Below are 22,235 nucleotides of genomic sequence, written 5' to 3'. Positions count from 1 at the left end.
GCTCCTGATCAAGATGGATTCATTCCCAGACCCATTTATGCAAATATTCATAGTATGAAACTCTTCTTTAGCAGTCTTGTTAGTCCTTCATTTTTATTTATTTATTTTTTAGAGGCTCAATGTTCTTGTAACATCGTGTGGGTATGCTGACTGCATCCTACACGTCTCCTTTTTTTTTTAATTTTCCCCAGCATGGTCAGATTGTGCCAAAGTTGCTTGCTGGGAATCTGTATGCAGGCATGAAAGGTCAATAAGAAACCTTCAAAACATGGGTTCAGACTAGAGGGTACTAACAACCTTTGCAATTTGGGGTTGCTTTTCTGCTCCTGTGTATGCTGAGCAGATGGCATGGTCCACAGCAAAGAAAAAAATATCTACTAAATGGCTATAGACAAAAGGGCATCTTATTTGGAAATAATACTTCAGCACTGATATATTTCACATGCACCGCTGAGGTTTGCATTCTTCTTTCTCTTGTTAAGTGTTAGAAGAAATCATGTCAGTAACAACATAAAACTAAGTTTAATCTGTGTAAGTTACTGTTTATAAATGTTTGGAAAATAATTGTTTTGTTTTGGTTTTTTCAAATGGGGCTAGGTGTTATGTCAGGAAAGATTTTGTTTCTTTTCCATAACTATTTATGATGCAACTGAGAGGGAAGAAAAGCTTGAATGGCAGATTAGTCTTGTTTTTCACTCTGAAAAACCCAGAAAGACTGCTTTGATGGTCTTACCATAGACCATCTGCATGATGGTCTGATTTGTTCTCTTCCCTTCCATCTCTTTTTGTTTTGGTTTTGGTTTTTTGTTGTTTTTTTTGAGGAGGGGCAGGGAGGCAATGCAGGAGGTACTGGGGGACATACTATACAATAGTAGATGGTGAATGATTGCCTTGGAAGTAAGCTCACTGACTTGGTGACAATTTCAAAAATGTTTAAGTTCGTTAGTTAGGAGTGCTAAAATAAGTAGTTACATCAGTACAATGAATAATGTTTTACCTCTTTAAAAGGAAATGTTGGTTTTCAGAAGACATTTCTGTGGTTGTTCCTGTTGTAGGTGTAAGTGGCAATTGGATTGAGATTGCATATGGCACCAGCTCTGGAGCAGTGAGAGTGATTGTACAGCACCCTGAAACAGTTGGGTCCGGCCCTCAGCTTTTTCAGACTTTCACAGTTCATCGAAGTCCTGTTACAAAGATCATGCTCTCTGAGAAGCACCTTGTGTCAGGTAATCTTGTTTACCTGCACATATGCACGTGGATTACTTTTTTCTGCCTTTTTCATTTCTTAGCATAGTCATGAATTCTTTCCTTTTCCTTGGACTCCTATTAGTTTGAATTTGCTAACTCCTTATTAAACGTAAAGAGACGACTTCTGCACGAGGAGCACATTAGGGCAAAAACAGCTATTAAAACAATGAATGGAACTGAGAAGATTAAGTGTGTTAAAGATTTGGTTGAATATATTATTGTTACAATGCATCCCATTTTGGCATCTATAAGCAGTGAAAAATAGGGTTGAAATGATTTATACGCTTGTCCTGGTCTTTAAGTTCTTCAAGATGCAGTATACTTTACAAATATTAAATATCACATTTGCAGTAACTTGTGACTTCCTTCACAGAGAGAAATACAAAAGCTGCATAATTAGATACTAATTTCTGTAAACAGCAGCAAGATATGGGTTAATTAACCTCCTTCTCTATATATTCCAGGGTGTTGGTGGTGGTAGTTCTACGTACAGCTGTAAATCTCTACTGAAATATATCTGAGCAGAGGCAGCAGTCATATGGATAGAGAACTGTAAAACAGTTGGACTGCTTTGCATCAACTTATCCATAGCACTATATTTAATTTTGTTTCATTAAAGAAAGGCAAGAAAATTTCTAAGAGGAGTTGTTCATGCATAAACCCTTAGAGTAAATGCACTAAATGTGTTTTGTATGAATAGTTTCATGTTCAGATGAACTTGCACACACACTTGAAGGTATTTATATCAGTCCTCAGCCTCTTGAAGGCTCAGATCATGTGCTGTAAAGCAGGCAATTTTGAAGACTAATTTATATTAAAGAATGTTAGTACTGAATTTTTAAGCCAGAAGGGATCTCTGGGATCATCTAGTCTGATATGCCCAAGGCAGGTTAAAGAACCTCACACAGTAAAGACTTGGTTGCATGTTACACTCAAGACTTGTTTTATTTAGATCATAGTAAGCATTACTATGAGTTAAAGAACTGTCTGACCAGTGTTATGGTAATGCTTGCTACAATATAAATAAAATGTATTGTAAGCCCTGGAGTCCTTGAAGACTGCTGCACTGCAGTGTATGGTTGCCAGACCTGGGAACATCAGACAGCTGTTGCAGTCTGCCCCCCACACCAGTCTCTCCTCATTGTATTACATGTTAGGTAATATATTTTGGAGATACTCCTTGACAGAAAAGTCCTAACTTTGCTATGCTATAATGGCACTTAGCATGTGTTTTACTGCTTGAACACTCAGCTGCTTGTGTTTTAAAGTGCAGTTAGCACATTCCTGGGCCCTAATTTGAAGAGTGATGGAGATTATTCTTAACTGTGGTGTAAAAAATACTGGTAAACTCAGAACTGTGAGTTAGAGCAGTGGGGACCAACCTTTTCAGCCAGCGTGCAAAAATATAAGCTCTGCACCATCCCTGAGTGCTATTTGGGTGCCCTTTTCCTGCCTTATTTGCTGCTCTGCTTTGTGCTCCATGCTGTATCTGCCAGTGTGCTGCCTGCTCCCTCTCCGATCTGCTGTGCGCTACAAACAGAGGCTGCCCGTGTCACTTGTGGCACATGTGCTTCTGACCATGCTTAAATTAGAGTATCTCTTTCTGAAAGACACAAATTTGGATGTAAAGGTTCCAAATGGTGGAAAATTAACTAGTGAATCAGCTTGCCAAATGAAACGGTATTCACTGTGTTCTTTGTATTTCAGCGCAGTCTCTTAAATCATTTCAAAAACAGCCACAAGCAGATATGAAAAACTATAGCAACACTATGATAGATTGTTCTCTTTGTTGACTAAAAGCTCATAAGAGCCATGCAGGATGGATAGATATGGACTATTTTACAGCCCCCAAAAAACAAAGGTTAAATGTCAGGACTTGCACAGTACAACCAGTGTGCATAGGATAAGTCTGGGCTTTTTTCAAATGTGTTTAACTTTATTCATAGTCCCTGTCTCAACATCATACTGATTTTGCTAAATCATTTTTATTCAGGTATTAAAACGATGATTACTCATGATCACCTTTTTTCATGTTTTCAATCAAATCATTGTTTTCTGCATTTTTATATACCCATCCCAACCAAGATTCTCCCTAATCTGAAAACAAGCACATATGCTATTTTTGGAGTTTCTAGCCCTTTACAATTGTGGAGAACAATAGTTGGAATTGTTTAAATGTTGTTTGCCTGAGCCTGGTTTGCGCACTTTTTTTGTATTGATAAAACTTTTGGTTAAGGCTGTGACTTTTTTTTTTTTCCCCCTCTCTCTTATCTGCTAAAATCATTACATTTGTTTCCCCTAGTATGGACACAATTGCATTGATATAAAAGTGTCTCATAGTGACAGTTTATTCTGCTAAGCTAAATAGCTATAGGCACCTTGTGTAACTGCCAGCAACAAGGACATTGTATTGAATTAATGACAAATGTTTTATGTAGTACACATTGTTTGTATAGACAAACCTAAAGTCATTGTGAGAGCCTCCAAAAGATGTGAACTGAGCACATGTATTAAAACTGAATAAAAAACATTCTTTAATTATGACAATATGTTTATCAATATAAAACTTTTGCTGATTAATTTATTTTAGCAATGATGTCTATCCAAGAATTCAAATTTCCTTTCATGCTTGCTTTGCCTACAGAGCCCTTCTCCAGCTGTCAACACCCAGATTCTTGCCCCTAACTACACAATATAGGTTTTGAATACAAAAAAATCTGGAGCACAGCGCAGGTTTAAAATACAGGGACACAGTGTACAGTAAAATTGGTTTAATACTGCACATAACATATGGACTTGAACAAGTCTTTATTCTTTTTAATTGCTTTTAATTTGAAGCTCCTTCAGCATTTCTAGTCTCCTGCTCCAGAATTGTTGTAGTACTACTACTAATAACAATAATAAAAGAGAGACTTTTTCCTGCAGAATTTAAATGCAGTTTTCCAGAGATTTAAAGAGGTATTTGTTTGTAAAAACAAAACTTCCAGCCCAGCTGATTTGCAGTAGGCCATGAAAACTTTTTTGCTTAAGTGTTACTGGTTGAAATCTAGCCCATGTCAGTAGTAACTGAGATTTGGTTATATCTGGTCATTAGCCAATGTGAAATGTATTTGGAGAGATGATTTTTTTTTTTCCAAGGGGCAAAGTGTCAGTATTGCAAAAACACTATCACTTGCAGCCACCATGCTTGTTTGCAATTTCTGCAGATGACTAAAGGCACAGAGAGACTGAACTACACTTTCACGTATAGATAAGTGAGGCCTGTTGACAGCATGGTGTTTAAGAGGCTACAGTGCAGCTGCTTGCACTGTATTTGATTTGTGGATTGGATTTTGAGGCACTTCTGACTAGATTTTTGTTCAGCTAGTATGGGATTGTGGTTGCGTTGATATTGTAGCTCCTCAAGTGATTAAATAAAGGATTCATTGTCAATTGAAATGAAGCATGAGGAGTCATCCAGCCTATAACTGGATGGGAGGGTGGGAGAATGAGAGGTTGGTCCACCACTTTCTCTGCTGAGATCTTTTCACATCAATATATTCAGTTCATACTGCTGGAGGAGAATAATGCAAGTGAGTCAGAGTAGCCACTAGTGCTGCTTAGCTAAGGAGCCAAGAATAGTAGATGAGATGGGAAGGTAAGAAGAGTGATTGATTAAAAAATGTAAGATGACAATTTTAAGAATCTTTAATGAATTTTGCTTTCTAGCTCACTGAAATATGATATGAAACTTAATATCAGCCATTCTACAAATGCTTCTTAAAAACCTTCCATTGCAATATTTGTTATGCTTTGTGAGAGTAGGAGAGAGCAGGACAAAAATTTTTGAGCCTGAGAAATGTGAAGAAAGTTTGCAAGTAGAGACCATTGCTTGAACCCCGTGTGATGCTGATTTGGTGTAAGACCTAATGGCTTTGGTAATAGCCTGAAAGTTTATAGCTTATAGATTCAAAGGTCTGCTTAAAAAAACAAAAAAGGAAGAATTAAACCCAAAAGCTTCTTGGAAAGAATCCCATGTCTTTACTCCCTTTTCTGTTTTTTTTTCTAGTTTGCGCTGATAACAACCATGTTCGGACATGGACTGTTACTCGTTTCAGAGGAATGATTTCGACACAGCCAGGTTCTACTCCCTTGGCTTCATTCAAAATCTTGTCACTGGAGGAAACAGAGAGCCATGGCAGTTACTCTTCTGGAAATGACATAGGTAGGCCAATATATTTCTCCATTACTGCATACTGGACTTCTGGAGTGCTACTGTGCTTGGGGAGATGCATTGAAATTCAGTTGGGGGTCCCTGGTCTTAATTGTATTCTCATTTTAATACGGGCATCACTGACACTGGCATCAGTAAAGCGGCTGTGATTTTCAGTAGTTGCAGTTACAGGAGAGTCAGATCAGCTTGCCTCTTAAATGCTGTAGTGTTTCTTATATTTCTCATTGAAAATTAATTCCTAGTAAGGATGGGTAAAGTCACATTGACTTTTTTTTTTTTTGCTTTGCCCATTTCCATTAAATGATGCAAACTGTTTGCCTGTTTTTCTGGGTTATACCTTACTTTCCTGAAATGATTATCTAAACCAGTGGGTCTCAAACTTTTTAGACTCAAGGTACCCCTCCATAGCTATTTTAAAAAAAAAATAATTTTTTTTATAAGTTCTGTAGGTCTGACTTCAAACAGGCTCCCCCCTTCCCCAGATGTATTTGTATGTCCCCATTGGCACTTGAGAGCTCAGTAAGACTAAATCAAAAATTGAATTCTAGAAGAATGATTGTATCAATGGGCAGATCCAGGTTTTTGTATAACTGAGTGTAGGAGCAATGGCCATACCCCCACTCACTGCTTCTCCCCCCAATAACCTGCCTTGGGATGGGCAGACGATACCACAGGAGCTGCAGCTGGGCACTTTTTAAAAAAAGGAAGTCTGAATTCGGTTAGAATCTCTTCCCTTCCCCTCCTGTTCACTCTCTTCCCCACTGCCCTATACAAGTTGCTGTGTGGTGGAGTGTTACTGGGGACAGCAGTGATGAGTGGATTTCCCCCTCCCTGAGCCTGCTGCCAGGCTGGCAAGAAACACCCAGGGGGATGGAGCAGGGAGAAGTAACCCACCCACTGCTGCTGCTGTTCGAGGCAGGAGCAGCTGTGGACCTCCCTCTCTCAGAGCGCAGCCAGAGACAGTAGCTGTGGTGGGCAGGGGAAGAAGGGAAAGGGACAGGATATGCCGTTGAGCATGGCAACAGAATTCTTACCGGACTTGGGTCCCCAGCTGCTACTACTGCAGAGTGGTCCAAAAAGATGGTATCACTGCACTCACTGTGAATTTGCCCCTAGGTGTTTTAGTAATAGTTGCATCTAGAGGTGCACTGATATATTAGTCCATATTATATCAGCACTGATAAAAGGAAAATTGATATTATTGGCAGTCGGCTTTTTTTGGCCAGTGTAGCTGATTAATGTCATCTACGTCAAATGCTGTGCATGCGTGTGCAGAGCCACAGCATGCATACAGCCAAGAATGCAGCCAGGCAGCTTGGAGAGCGGGAATCAAATTCCAGGTAAGCCAGAGTTCCCTGTTGCACGCTGTAAGGTGCATAGAGCCAAGGCTGGAGCTCGGACTTTCAAACTTCAGCATTTGATCTCTCTTTACATCTAACTTTCACTTCGGTTCCTTTAAACAAGTGCCCTGATTTTTTTTGCAAGGCAAGCGTACCTCTAGCTCCTATTAAATTTGTATGTTCACCGCTCAAGAACTGAGTGAGACCTTGCCGGTAAGTGTGTGGGGGGATAGGGGTGTGAGGGGGGCAGATGAAGGTCCCATGGTGAGGGAGGGAGTAATGCTGAGACTGGGGCAGGTGGCCAGCCAGGGTGGGGCGGGGCACAGGATGGAGCCACTGGTGATTTTGTCTGGGGGGAGTGGAGGGGACAGCTCCCGCCACTGTGCACACCCCCACATATGTGCAAAGGGTGGGCGCAGGCTGCCTACTGTGGGTTCAAGGCCAGGGGGCTGCACCAGCCTCTTCCTGGCAGCGGGTCTGGGCTGGGGTTGCAGTCAGGCTAGGCAGGGTGGGCAGAAGCAGCGCTGGGAGGGGTGGTTATGAGGTGGGCTTACAGCTACCCCAGAATTCACCATAGCTCTCCTCCCAGCCCCACTGCTGCCACCTGCCCCAAGCGCAGAGCAGGCAGCCTGCCTGCCCTTGCCCCATGCACAAATCTGGGGGGCACGTGCTTCCTGTGCTTCCTCCATGGGTATATGCAGTGGGAGGAGCTGTCCCCTCTCCCTGTGCCCCCGGACAAGCTGTCTGCGGCTCCGTCCTCCCCCGGCTGGGCAGCACCTGCTTCTGCCCCAGTCCCACTCCCTCCCTCATCGTTGGGGCCTCAATCTGCACCCCCACACCCTTCCCTCCCCTTGACAGTCTTACTGGCCAGACGCTGCTTTCCAAGCTGCCGGGCTGCATATTGGCCAATTTATGGCTGGTTAATAATCAACTATTGGTATCAGCCCAAAAAATCTTTATCGGTGCACCCCTAGTTGCATCTGTATCATATTACAGAGTCCATCACTTTCTTATTATATGTAATGTTTTATTAACCCTTCTTAAAGTAAAGGTGTAACAATTTAAAGAGAGGTCTATGCAGCCTTAGGCTGTGCTGTGTTAAACCTGCTTCAAGTGCCTGAACTCCTAAAGCTGAAGCAGTATAGCCACACACAGTAGTGTTTTGAAAGGCAGAGCTTACTGGCATGCATGTAGCACATATGTAGTTTGGGAGTTAATCCTTTCAGACCAGGCATGTGATATGGGCCCATGTAGGCGCGCACATCCACGTGGCTAACTTGCTTCTTTGCGGTTCAGAATTAGGCAAAACTGAACACCTCTCCTGTTGGGTTTCTTCAGGTTAGTATTCCATAATTACACAGCACAATACAAAAGCACTGTTTTGTCTGCTAAAGTGCAAATCAGCATAGACTCCAGAATGCGTGTGATTTTAATATGATTCCAGATTCTTGTAAGATGTCTAAATATAGGAAATAGGCAGACAAGGTTCTCTGGCTAGATGTGGTTATCTTTTATTAGACAAACTAAAGAGTTAGAAAAATTGTTCTTTGCAAGTTTTGGGGTACAAATGCCCTTCTTCAGGCTTAGGGAAAGTCTGTTGGTGTATGTCTGCCTTCCTGGGTAGAATAGGAATCAAGATCCAGGAAAGCACACAAACACTAACAGACGTTTTCTCTATCCAAGAAGAAGGGTGTTTGTGCCTGAAAGCTTGCAAAGAACAATTTTTCCAACTATTTAGTTTGTCTAATAAAAGATACCACATCTACCCAAAGAACCTTGTTTGCCAATGTCCTTAGAACAACACAGCTACAACCAACAACCCTAAATATAGGAAAGTGATTTTTATTTTTATTAAATGTTGAAGGAATGTGTTTTTAAAATGCATACTTTTCTTTCTAACTCCAGGGCCATTTGGAGAGCGTGATGATCAACAGGTGTTCATTCAGAAAGTTGTTCCCATCACTAATAAGCTTTTTGTGCGGTTATCTTCTACAGGAAAAAGGTAATTACCACAGCTCTGCTTTCAAGCAGTTGTCTGTTTATTATGGCTACCTGGTGCAGCTCACCTAAAATCCATTTTCTGTACTTTGCATGCATGTATAAAATAATATGCATACACGTGCACACATTTAGGCATGTGTGCATGTATATACAGCTATACCAAGAACTGACGAGGTTTCTCTCATGTCAGATGCAAGTATCAGATCACAGACAAGATTTTTCTTGTTCTGTGGTTGCAGGACTTTAACTAGCATAATCACAAGTTACCTTTAAAATAGTTGTCCAGTGACTACAAAAACAGTGATATATCTATACATACATATTTACAATGATGGCCTTATTGGTGGCTTTCACTTTCTGTAACTGAAACTCCCAGTTTTTTGGGAAAAAAAATTACCAAGTAGTACAAAAAAATAAAAGTACTGCTGAGAGAGAATTTTTTAGTAATTTGTAACAAAAGCAAGGCCAAAGACCTGTAACATTTTATTATTTGAATAAGACCTTGAGTCAAACTAGTTGTCACAATATTAAATAACTTGCGATTAGGTTTTTCTTTCTTATTCTGTGTTCCAAAATAACCCTTCCCCATTCACATGGATAGGAAAACAAGACTCCAGGTTCTCTTTATAACAGTCACACCAATTTAATGTATCTGTGGGCTGTTCAAAGTCATTTGTAAAACAGATATACTTGCCTCAAGGAGATTTTTGTCTGTCTTGATCTTTGTCAAGTGCTTGATTTTTTTTTTTTTCTTTGGACAAAAGGAGCTAAATAAAGACATTAAAATCAATTTGTATTGTACTTGTATTGCAACAGTAAAATTGCGTTACGACCAAAGTGTAATTTTCAGTCTTCCCAGTAGATGTTAAATTATGTTGCTGATTTTGGAGTCACATTTTTTTTTGTGTTCTCCTATATGCTTCTGTACAACACCACCTTTTGTAATAAGTAAATAGATAATACGCTTCCTTTTTAAACCACATAAAATGCCAGTGATGGGGTGGCAATATCCCAGGTGCTTTTGAAATCCCTGGCTATTATTTGAAGAAGATAGACCGGGTTTTAAATTGAAACTACTGATGCCATCTCTCTCTGTTAGTAATGATTCACTGTACCTACGATATGACACATCATTTCTTAATTGCTTAATCTTGTAATGAGTGAAACTCTTCAGAAGAATCAATCTTTTGCATCAAAGTTCATTACATAAACTCATAAGCAACTCTTAAAAGAATTAGGGGATTACATTTTCTGTGCATCCAGGCTAGCTGTGTGACAGCTTGTTTAGTTTGTTTTTTTAAGTAAATAACATTAGAAAGCTGGTAATATGTTTGGAGGCCAAGTAATCATCCCAATAAGTGTTCTAAATCTCTGTGATTTACTGTTATACACATGCAATGAAGAAACTGCCAAATGTTTATTAAAATTAATGTTATATTAGGGTAAATTTTAGCAAAGTAATAATTCAAAACCCACTTCAGATCTGACCTGTTCTTGTTCCCTGCCCTCTTGTATTAATGTAGACACTGTGTGCTTTTACTTCTAATCAACCTGTGCTTCTGCTTGATAACTTTAAACCTGAAATGTTGATGCCATCAGTAGTAATTCTGAGGAAAGAAAAGAAAAAGGAATTGGGTAATCTTGTCACTTTTTCTTCTCTCTGATTCTTAACCAAAAAAGAGATTTTTTTTTTTTTCTGTACAAATGGCCTATTTCCTTTGTTTAGTCAGTTTGAAAGTGAGCTATTGAGGTTTTTTACTTGCATTTAAACTTTTCTAAGGGCCAAATGCAAGCATAAAATGTGCATTAGGGACAGACTGGATGACCCAAATACTGCTCACTCTGGACTATTGTGGTAGAACCAAAATTTTTAGCTTAACTTCTGTCACTTTTTAAACAAATATACTGTTTTTGTGCATGGTCTCAAAGCCAGTATTGGAGATTTAAGGATCGTGCTACTCCAGTGAGATCAGCACTTGTACAAGTGAATCAACAAGTCTGTAGCTCAGATTCCTTTAAAACTAGTAAATTCATGAGCTGTATTGGGCGCTCTGTGCATCCCTCTCAAATTGGAATGGGGAAAAGTGGGTGAGACACCCAAGGTTGACAGAGAACTTTTGCAGTTCACTTAATTTTGAAAGTCCATTATCCCATAAAACAAACCATAGCTCCTCCCAGCCATAGATTAATTCTTTTAATAAAAAAACTAAGCCTTAATCGCCTCCTAAGGTATAGTAGACGTATTTCACAGATGTGCCAACCATTAGCTCTTAGTATTGCTACTATTGTGTTTAAATGTTGGTTGTTTCTGCTTTTGTTCGTAGAATCTGTGAGATCCAGGCAGTAGACTGTACTACAATTTCATCATTTACTGTAAGAGAATGTGAAGGATCCAGTAGGATGGGCTCAAGGCCACGTCGCTACCTCTTCACGGGCCATGCAAATGGCAGCATTCAGATGTGGGATCTGACCACAGCCATGGACATGGTTAATAAAAGTGAAGACAAGGGTAGGGTGCAGTGTAATGGAACTTACATTTTTTTCAGTTGGAATGCTAGTGTTAGATGTGATGGGTGATCAGTATCTCTCTCTCCCCTAAGATATAGGGGGTCCAACAGAAGAAGAGCTGCTTAAGTTGCTTGATCAGTGTGATCTGAGCACGTCTCGCTGTGCCACTCCTAACATCAGTCCAGCCACTTCAGTGGTTCAGCAAAACCGTCTGCGTGAATCAAATTCCAGGTAAGCCAGAGTTCCCTGTTGCACACTGTAAGGTGCATAGAGCCAAGGCTGGAGCTCGGACTTTCAAACTTCAGCATTTGATCTCTCTTTACATCTAACTTTCACTTCAGTTCCTTTAAACAAGTGCCCTGATTTTTTTGCAAGGCAAGCGTACCTCTGGCTCCTATTAAATTTGTATGTTCACCGCTCAAGGACTGAGTGAGACCTTGCTTGTGGATATCAACAAATTGGATGTTCCAAGAAAATGTTACTTCCAACACTAGGACAAACACAGCTGAGTTTGTTTGGAAATGAACAGCTCTGAAATATTCCCAATTAGGAACATCCTCCTTTTATAAGTCATATTTTTCTTTGGTTAGAAGGCATTCAGCTGATAGGATACGAGTCTCCAAGTGTTTAGAAACTTTTCCCTTACATCCGTGTTGCTCAGTCTTTATTCCCCAGCAGGCCAGATGGACAGTGCTCAGTATGTCCATAGGCCAGATCTGGCCAGTGGCCCTGATCCAGCTTCTGGGGCAGGCACAGTGGAGCTCTTCGTGGCCACATGGAGGGGGAGCAAGGAACAGCCCAGCCCTGATTCAGCTGCATAGGGGAAGGGCGTGTGGCCTGACACCAGTTTGACCATACAGGGGAGAGGGGGTGTGGGAATTTGGCAGCAGGAAGGGTGGCAGTGTTAATTGCCCCTGTTTCCCTACTGTCAAATTTCCCAACCTGTGGGGAGCCCTGTAGACCAGATGCCATGGCTCCACAGGCTGCATTTGGTCCATAAGCCAAAGGTCTAGCACTCCTACCTTATGTAAATGACTGATTGCCATGGATCACACAAATATATACTCTGTTAACGACTGAGAATCCAGGCCAAGTAGCTTCCTGTGCTTTTTTACCCTCTCCTTTGCAAGCAGTCTCTCACCTCTTGAAAATTAAGCTGAAATGTGAGAAATTTGAAAGTGATGTTTGCTAGTATTAGTATGTGTTGTGACTAATAGACCAAACTGTTTACTGTCAAATGTATCTTCAGTCTCCAGTTACAACATCACGAAACCATCCATGAAACTGCTACATATGGCTCAGTGAGGCCATATAGAGAGAGTCCTTTGTTAGCCAGGGCAAGGCGGACTGAGAGTTTTCACAGCTACAGGGATTTTCAGACTTTCAATCTAAACAAAAGTATGGTGGACAAAGCTGTCCCTGAGAATGGCAATCTGAGTCCACTACAGGCTGAACCGAAGAAGATGGCAGGTGACAGCAATGGAACTGATAGAAAGGCAGCAGTACTTGAAGTAAGAGCTGCTAGAACATCAGATGGTGGAACAGAGGTTCAGAAAATGCCTGAAAGTGCTTTGGAATTGAAGAAGAGAGGAACAGATGATGAATGTGAAACCCGCTCAGAGAATAAAAAGAAGAGTGGATTTGAAGGAGGAGGGTTCCTGGGGAGAAAGAAGGTGCCTCTTTTGGCATCTTCACCAATCATTGTGGAAGGAGGCCCTGAATCACCTGGTACAGCATCCCCATCACCTACAAAGGCTACCACTTCTCCACGGCACAAGAAAAATGACTCCTCCTGCCAAGACTATAGTTTGTGAAAATGTTGTTCATGGTGCACGTTTGCTTGCAAGAATTCAAATGAAAGTTTAACACTAAACTGGATGCCGTTTTTACACTACAAATTTAACAGGTTTAATTTTGGTGTCTTTAACTGAAACAATTAAAACTGGACTAAGGCTAAACTGAGATTTAATTTGTTTTTCTAAAACAACTACATTGGTTTACAGTACAAACAACAAACACTTTTAGAAGTACTTTAAATCTGTTTGGCTTTATATAACAATATGAAAATGAAGTACAGTACTTGGTACAAAATATAGATGTAAAATCCTATTTAATGAAGTCCAGCATGCACTACAGTGTTTGTCGTGGGGAGAGCTTTCTATTGTGGGTAACTTTCTGATTACTATTACTTGACCTTTCCCCTTGCAAGCACCAGAATATTAAATGCTTGTCACCTGCTTAATAGTCTTAAAGCTATGTATTCACATTGTTTGCAGTTGTGAGGCTGCCCACCTTGCTCATTTTGACCTTTTAAAAATTTGATCTGATAGAAAATGAATTGATAGAAAGCTGCTGTTGCTGGAGTTTGCCTTGTTTGAAGCGCCACAATTATTTTTTCAGTATTAAGAAATTTGACATATTTTAACTTTATATGCTGTCTTGTTAAGCTTACAGATGCTGTAAAAACATAATTTTGCATATATTTGTTCTAATATTAAAGCGCAAAGGAAGTAATTGGTGGTTGTGTATTGGGTGTTTTATATTTTTCTCCTTTTTATTCTTCCAGACAGTTTTGAAATATAAAATGTAACCTGTTGGTATGGAAAAGCTTACATTTTGCTCCATATAGTACTAAGAAATGAAGTAGTCATTCCTTCACAAGCCATTCACACTCACCTTTTTATTAAAACGGCTGCTGAACATCAGTGATTACTGTGCTTTCCCTATCATGAGCAAACATTTTCAGACGGCAAGCCCCAGATGCTAGGTTGAGGTTCCCCACCCACCCATTTTTATTTTATGGTGTTAAGCAAAAAAACAAAACAAAGCATGCATGGAACATGCATACACATACATATGCATGCAATACTTTCCATACAGCAAAGCTGTATGGAAAGTATCCTTTTCACTTGATAGTTCCCCTTTATGAAATATGTTGGTTATAACGGGTAAATCTAGTGGGTATAATGGGTTTTAGCTTGTTGTAGCCCTTATTATATAGGTAGATTCTTTTAGGACTCAGATTTTATAAACTGAGAGATCATAGAAGATACGTAGCTGCTTTTTCCTACTCTTTCCATCACCACCCAAAATGTTAAGATAACTTCAAAACACAAAAAAAAGCCAAGATAATGAGCTGCTGAGTAAGATGACCATTGCATGTTTGCTGCGAAACTGGGTGGAAGCACAGAAGGACCAGGTAAGAAATGGGTGTCCAAGGGGAAGTGCTGAATTGGGGAATGATTATGCTCTTGGAGAGTGCCCAGAAATGAAGATTTGGAGTTACACTAGTTCCAAATGAAGCAAGAGTTGCAGCTTATGGAAAAGAAAGCTGGTGAGCTCATGTCTTATGCTTCTTTCCCTAGACTTCTTTTAAGAATGAGCCTTCACTTGAATGCACATTTTGTGTGTGCTTATTTTTGTGCTTGATGTTCTTTGCAACAGAACATGGGGAAAATTGTACACTTAACACTGCTGCTTTCAGGCCATCTGAAAATTTTGAAAGGGAAACATTGTTTTGGTTTTTGACACACAAAATAGGTTTGTGGGTTTTTTTAATTTAATTTATTTTTTAACACCCTATGATCAGTAAACCAAGGAGTTATTTTCTGGGTCATGTCACCATAGACTAGATTGGAACTACAAGTAGTTGGTAGTATTTGTCTTTTGCTGTCCTTTTTATGGATGCATTATGTGAAAACCAAAAAACCTTAGATTTCATGTCGCGATGAATGTACATGAGGAAGCTATCTTACAGTTTTAACTGAACTTTCTACGTGCAGTGCTGCCTGGCACTAGCTTCTACCCCCTCTGTGCTCACTTCCTTACCTCAGCTTCCTGCCATCTGTCTTACTAACTCCCCTTCACTTATCCATTCCCAAAATATTCCTTTCCCACACAATGCCTAGCATAGTGTCATGCTGTCGCTATTCATTTTGCTGAAATGCATTATCCCTTTGCCCAACTACCTTTGTCTTGTCTATTTAGATGAAGTTTAGGGCAGGGTCTGCCTGCTACTGTACGTACAATGTCGTCCCTGTTCTTGGCACTAATAATAAAGAAGAAAAGATGCAATGTGGGGAAAATGAATCAACTTTTACTGGGGCATCAATGCACTGTGGCACTATTATAATTGTGAGTTCTACATGGATACACATGCAGTAGTCCTTTATTTCAATACTTGCAGTACAGTGTTAGGGACAGAACAGATCTGCTCGCTTTGTTTTAGTCCTCTCATTCTCTACCACACATTGAAGCTAACTTCAGAATCATCTTACAAGTGTTCCACCTCAATACCAACCCAAGAGCAGGGCTTGGAAGGAAAACAGGATTTTGCAGCCTATCCTCAGATACTTAGGAAATTCACCTTGCTGTAACAATGATTTAATTTTTCCTCAAGTCTTAAGTGCAAACTGAGGCTGCTCTGTACATGGGTTTTCTGTACACAGAAACACTTCAGGAAGGTATCTGAATGAGAGCTGCTTTAACCAAAAGTCCTGGAGAGCATCTCTTGTAAGTCTCCACATTGCGCAATATACAAGCTGTACGGTTTGCATACTTCAGAGTTTCCAGCATAATGGACATAATCCGTTGTTTACAATGGGAAACTTAATGCAACTAAACATTGATACAACCTCAATAGAATACTAAAACAAGCTAGTGGTGCTTGCATATTAAATGAGGGATAATGGGTCAAAACCATGTGTTAGCACTAGTTTTGCATGACTTCTGCTTTTTTGGTAAACAGTCCTATGAAAGTAGCTGGGGGTTTTTTTTATTGCTGTTGTTTTTGTCTTTTAAATCATTTCCTTACCTACTGATGAATCTGTAAGTTATTAACCATGTCAGCTACTGAACTCCCCTTCTAGTTACAAGTCCTATATCACAGTCTGTTCAGTAAAAGTGTGTGCATGTGTATGCCCACCTTTGTTTTTAAATCTTTTTATGTTAGCCTAAAAAAGTACAAACGCAAGTAACCATTTAGCTTCATGCTATTTTTTTTATTCATTAATACCAAAAATTACAGCTATTGAGATGAACAAATATCAGTAGGTTTTCAATTACACCAGGTATAGCTAATGTTTAAAGTCCCAAAAGAGTATGAAACTTTTTAAAACTTTAAGTTTCTAATTAGGAGACAGTCTTTAACAATAGGAGACTGCTTTGCTAAACAACTCAGTTTGTTGTTTAGTAGGGTTTTTTGGTTTTGTTTTGTAAAGAAAAAGTGAATTGGTAAGAAGGCAGCATAAAAGTCGGTACCTACTTTATTGCAACACCTAACATGCTTATCTTTCAAGCAAGCACCTGTACTTTATTGTGAGAAATATGCTTAAAATACGTTTACATTTTAACCTTTTTTTATTGTCATATCTTCATTTTATTAATGCATGGGCACAACAGTATCTCACACAATGGAAAAATAATGATACTAAGTTACTTGGTACAGATGACACACACCCTTTTTTCTTACCGTAGAAATAATTACGCTACTTGAAAGGAGTTTGATAATCTGAACATACTCAACTATGTTGTAGGCACTGTGACATAATCGGAAATAAATTGTTGTTCCTTTCTTGTCTTCTACTCATGCTACTTTTTTTTGCAAGTAGTGCTATTAATTTAGTCAGATTATTTTAGGGGTAAAATATCACTGGGGAGGGAGGGAGAGGCAGGAGAGCAGAACCTCGCTGTAAATTTCTGCTTATGCTAATTGCTCATAGCACTGCAAACAGCTTTTCCTTTGGCCTTAACCTTTTTGCTCATATGCTGGGTGTTAAAACAAACGTGATAACTTGTCAAAAACAGTTATGCTGACTGTCTTATTCATGCCTTAGCTTCATTGTGGGTAGGTTTCCTCTTCCTCTTTTGCTTTTTTTTCCATATTCCCCATGAACGTCATATTCTTATGGTGTCTTTTTGCACTTTGCTTTTGTCAAGTTAAATGTGCGATGACTTATCATTGCTCTTACCAAGGAAGAGTTTTTCTCAGTGCTAAGGGGTGGGTCTGCTGCATCAAATGATGACAATAATAAAACACAAGTTGTAAATCTTTAATGAGGAAAAAAAAGAAATAACAAGCCTGGGGGGTGTCAGACTAACCAGAATTCTAAGACTAACACAAGGGGGCAGACAGCATGAACTACAACAGATGTAAATAAAATCCACAGCAACATAACTCAGTGTATGTTTAGTATATTGCAAATGTACTTTTGTACAAATGATGTAGCAAAGTTCTAAGCCCCCTAAAGTCAAGATGCCACTGGATCTAGCCTTTTTGTACATTGGCTAAATGATATGTAGTGATTATGGGTGAGAGAGAAGTATTTGAGTTCAAGATTATACAGACAACAAGTTTGCTCACTATGCAATAGTTCAAATATTTTGTCAAAGATTTTTTTTAAGATAAAATAATGCACTCTTCCCTGCCTCCGCCTTTTGATTTCTGATCAAACTGGGTTCTAACGCTATTAAAAACAGCTAAATTTCTTCTATATGAAGCTACAATATCAATTTTTTATACAGTCTTATGTATCCTTGTGATTGATGCAACTAACTCCCCTTATAATAACTGTCCCACTAGAGTATAATAATAAAAATTCCTTAAAAGTTTCAGGTATCTTAAAAATAGTATATGTAAAACTTTTATGTACCATGCAACCTACACCCCTGTAAAATATCAGATATTTAAGATTATTTTTAAAGGAATTAGGAAGTAATAAGTGACTTATTATATACTAAGACGTTATTTCTATCTACCTCTTTTAAAAATATTACTACACAGCCTTGTAATAAACATGTAACACTGAAGAGAGGTGTGTGTGTGTGTGTGTGTGTGTGTGTGTGTGTGTGTGAGAATGTTAATACAGCATGTAACTACTCTTGGCCGTCATAAGGATATAATAAAAAAAAAATTCATATTGCTAAAGGTCCAATAGGCACATCACTTAGAGCACAATCCCACATTTATATTCATTTTAATGCAAGTTGAACCAAGCAAGGATTTTGGACTCCTCCAGCTTCATTGGATTGGCTGTGATATTTAAATGTGTATTACAGATGGGTATCAGTAAAAGATGTGTGCTCTTTCGTTACTGTGCTGAAGCCTTTGATGGCATTAATGAGATCTTCATCTTCCACATGCTAGGAAAAAGGGGGGGGGGGGAGATAAATAAGTTGCAGCATGAGTTGCAAAAGAAGACTTGTGTTCTGCATGACTTTAATACTTAGGCACTGAAGGCTAAGTCCACAAAAGTACCTTGGTGTCTAAATTCTATGCAAGTCTGAGATTATGATCCTAAAATTTCCCATGCACTTAATGTTTTGGGGTATGCCCCAAGCTGTCCCCATCTTGATGGGTGAGCAGCTGAGTTCTCCTTGCTCCCAAGTCCATTTGGGATGTTCAAGGTCTACGTTAATTTCCCTCTCCCTACGGCACCACTGAATCCAACATGAAACGCACTGAACTCTGGAAGTGTTAAACTGCACTTGCCAAGTTGTGGGAAGTCCCTTCCTATGAGGGGCTACCAAAACCCACATATTTTGCCTTCCTGGAGCATGCCCTAGCCATTAACATTCCAGGAGAAGTGAAACTGTTGAACTGTGACACTACAGAAAAGATTTCAACATGTGCTGGGCCGCAGGGAGGAAGCAGGTGGGGAAACTTAGTTCCAGTCCTTGCTGCAAACATTGATGTGTCTTTGTTGGACAGCCTTCAAAAAAAAAAAAAATTAAAAAATGATTGCGATTAGTTGCGCAATTAAAAAAAGTCACAATCACAATTTTAATTGCACAGCTAAAAACTCAGAATTATGTGCAGAAAAACTTAAAGTTATGCAAAATTATGCAGGTACTCTGGTTGAGGGGTGGGGGGGCTGTTGGGGTGTGTGGGCTGTTGGGGTGTGTGGGGAGTTTGGAGACCAGGCAGGGGAGTTCCCGCACAGCCACGCAGGATGCAGGGTACTGTGGGTCAGGAGTGACGGGCAGCAGCAGGTCTGGGGAGGCTGTGGCTTGGGAGTAAGGGGTAGACGGATGCATACACATGCAGACACTGCCTAGCAGGTAAGTCTGTGGGGGGAAGAGGTGTCGGGGGTAGATTGAGGCCCCCCCACAGTGAGGGATGGAGTGGGGGAAGGGCTGGGGTGAGTGGGGCCCTGGGACCAGGGTGTGTCGTGGGAGGGAGCAGCAACTGACTCGTTTACAGGTGTGGGGGGGCATGTGCCTCCTGGATTTGTGTGTGGAGGTGGGTTGCCGCTGTGCCCTGCTGCCTCTGCCTCAGGAGCTGTGCACTGGCTTTGCCACATCCTCTGCCTACCTGGTCGTGGGAGACAGCATGGCACTTGGCTCACGGGGCAAAGGCAGCAGGGTGCAGAGTCCTAGCCCATAGTGGTAGCCCACCTCCACCCCACGCTCAAATCCAGGTGGCATGTGGCCCCCAGGGTGTGCGCAGTGCCAGGAGCCCCTCCCGCACCCCTGGATGAGCCGCCTGTTGCTCTGTCCCATGACCCATCCCAGGTCCAGGGCCCCATTCACTCCAGTACCTGCCTCTGCCCCACTCCCTCCCTCACCATGGGGGCCTCGATCTGCACCCCCCCCCACACACACCCTTTCCCCTTCAGACTTACGTGTGTACTGCTCCATATGCCACTGGACTGCCTTCCTGGCTGGCTGCAGGCTGCATATCTGTGTCTGTGCGGGCCTACCTCTTCCCCCACTCCTGCTACAGCTCCCCAGAGCCCACACCTGGGCTGCTCTGCAGTCCTTTGCACTGCCACTGCTGCCCCACTGGGCAGCCCAGAGGCAGTGATGATGGCAGCAGCACAAAGCCTGAGCATGGGCTCCAAAACCATGTGTGCGATTAATGCATTAATCATTGTTTGAGTTCATTTTTTTTAACAAGTTGATCACGAGTTAATTACAATTAACTGACAGCCCTAAAATATATTTATGTATTTAAGATCACTAGGGAGTATGTTTCAAGAATCCTTGGAGCAAGGACCAGGATCTAGTATCTCAGGCAGTGGGTTATAGTCACATTCCCGCTCTGATTAAATTAATCTTGACCTTGGTAAGTGCTCTACCGCTGGGTTACTGTATTAAACAAGAAGTAGAAGCAATAGTAGCATCTTCTGTGTTTTGTGCAAAAGAGTTGGTTGAAATACTTAATTCCAGGGAAGTTGTGAAGTACCTAAATCCAGAAATAGGACTAAATCCCTAAGCGGGGCAAGAGTTGGCCCTCAACATTTCTTGCCATCTAGTTTAGGCAGCTCCCCATGCAACATGCCTGCAGTTGTAAATCCCAGTCCTAAGTGTCCATCTCTTCCTAGGGGCAGTGTATGGCAGTTTTTCCCAACAAGTGTGCTATGGCCCAAAAGTGTGCCATCAGAAATGAACAGGTGTGCCACAGAATTGTGCCATGGCAATGACCTACAATAGGTATGAGGATGGGGAATGCCTTGACAGGTGTGCTGCGGAAAATTTTTATTACTATAAGTGTACCTTGGGCTGGAAAAGGTTGGGAAACTCTGGTGTATGAAGCCTATATGCTTTAATTGGCATTGTTCCACTAGGTGGCTCTGTGCCTAAAAATTACGCAATGTAATTCTCAGCACTGCAGTACCTTAGTCCTTTTGTGAATCTAGCCCCTGCTGCCTAACACTGGACCATTATCAAGATATAGGCAGCTGTGGGCCTCCCAACTAGCAGCTATTTGGTGAACTTTTGCGAGGCAGGTTGGCACCTCCACAAGTAAATGGTAGTTGAGAAGAGGTTTTGAAAATGTCAATACTGGACATGGTTGCCTAAATCCTCTTATGGATCTAGCTCTGGATACTTCTGAAAATGTCCCCACTATCTTGGTAAATAATGAGCTACCAGAATGCTGACTGTCCATGAACTAGCCACAATGCATGGCACTGTAAAGGTAGCCAAAAGAGCTTACCAGACTACTGTCATGGCTGTGTATAATGGTGTCCCACACAGAATCTTCTATTAGAGACTTTTTGTCATAGACATCAATAAGTTGGCTGACACTGCGATGCAGAGAACTTCTGGAGTAAGTACGACTCATCTGCCTTTGACTTGGTAGCCGAAGAGCAGAAGCACTTTGGTGGCTCTGATTACTCGTAGGAGACGCAGGTCCTGGAAGTTTTGTATCTGCTAGGCCCTGGAAATATGTACACAACAGTAGCTTGAAAAAAGCAATATCACGGTTTAGGATAGGAATAAGCTATTGCTTATTAATATTTTAGCCTGTGCTAAACTTTATCCTTGGAAAGTACAACCTCTGCAGCCAAGTTGGTGGATTTCATAATAAGGCAACACATGTCAATGGTGGAGTTTTAGCCTGATAACAGAACACAGTATCGATCATTAACACTAGCTCTAGCTATTGTTCCCTGTGGAAACAATGGCTTGCTGCAATGCGGTTTAACAAGGTGATCTCTTGAAGATCTCCTGTTAAGTACGCAATTCATGCATGTCACTACAGTAATTGCCATCCCATTTAGAACCCAGAGATAGACATCCTATGAAATACTTCCAAGGTTAGTAGGGGCTTGGCATATCTGACATTAGATGATACCCAAAAATCTCAGCAACTGTTATATTTGTGATCTGGGTATAAACTAGTCTCCCCTTTTCTCCTACCTGCAGTCTTATTCTGAACATTTACATTTTCCTATTTTCCCAGAGTTGTGGATATGGAGGTGGGGAGGGCTACATGTTAAACCACTTTAAGTGGAGTCTCCAAGGTTTCTGCTGGAATAATGAAACTCAACGGCTATGCATTACAGGTATGCAGCTATGTGCTACATGGATCCTAGAAAGCAAAGGATATACACCATGCTGGCTACAAAGAGCCAGATCCTAGTCTGCTTATTACCTATGTATAGTCCTATTCCAGCCAACTCGAGTTCCTGAAACACTAT

At 40.7% G+C, this 22,235-nt stretch overlaps 2 protein-coding genes across 2 annotated transcripts in view; one reads left to right on the top strand and one right to left on the bottom strand.

The window, feature by feature from the left end:
* KCTD3 (potassium channel tetramerization domain containing 3) overlaps positions 1-13,824 on the top strand; it is a 51,888-nt gene extending 38,064 nt beyond the window's left edge. The window contains exons 13-18 of the mRNA XM_006260366.4: positions 1,056-1,226; positions 5,297-5,452; positions 8,707-8,803; positions 11,127-11,311; positions 11,403-11,541; positions 12,560-13,824. Coding sequence (XP_006260428.1) covers positions 1,056-1,226; positions 5,297-5,452; positions 8,707-8,803; positions 11,127-11,311; positions 11,403-11,541; positions 12,560-13,124 — 1,313 coding nt within the window. The 3' untranslated portion in view covers positions 13,125-13,824. The remainder of the gene's footprint in view (positions 1-1,055; positions 1,227-5,296; positions 5,453-8,706; positions 8,804-11,126; positions 11,312-11,402; positions 11,542-12,559) is intronic.
* Positions 13,825-17,346: 3,522 nt separating this feature from the next.
* Positions 17,347-22,235, bottom strand: part of USH2A (usherin) — a 642,051-nt gene continuing 637,162 nt past the window's right edge. Inside the window, exons 70-71 of the mRNA XM_059717779.1 lie at positions 21,248-21,472; positions 17,347-18,450 (exon numbers count right to left, since the gene is read on the bottom strand). Coding sequence (XP_059573762.1) covers positions 18,361-18,450; positions 21,248-21,472 — 315 coding nt within the window. The 3' untranslated portion in view covers positions 17,347-18,360. The remainder of the gene's footprint in view (positions 18,451-21,247; positions 21,473-22,235) is intronic.

The sequence above is a fragment of the Alligator mississippiensis genome, chromosome 1, assembly GCF_030867095.1.
Source record: "Alligator mississippiensis isolate rAllMis1 chromosome 1, rAllMis1, whole genome shotgun sequence".
NCBI classification, from domain to species: domain Eukaryota; kingdom Metazoa; phylum Chordata; order Crocodylia; family Alligatoridae; genus Alligator; species Alligator mississippiensis.
The sequence above is the reverse complement of the archived record's forward strand: the minus strand, read 5'-3'. Positions and strand labels throughout refer to the sequence as shown.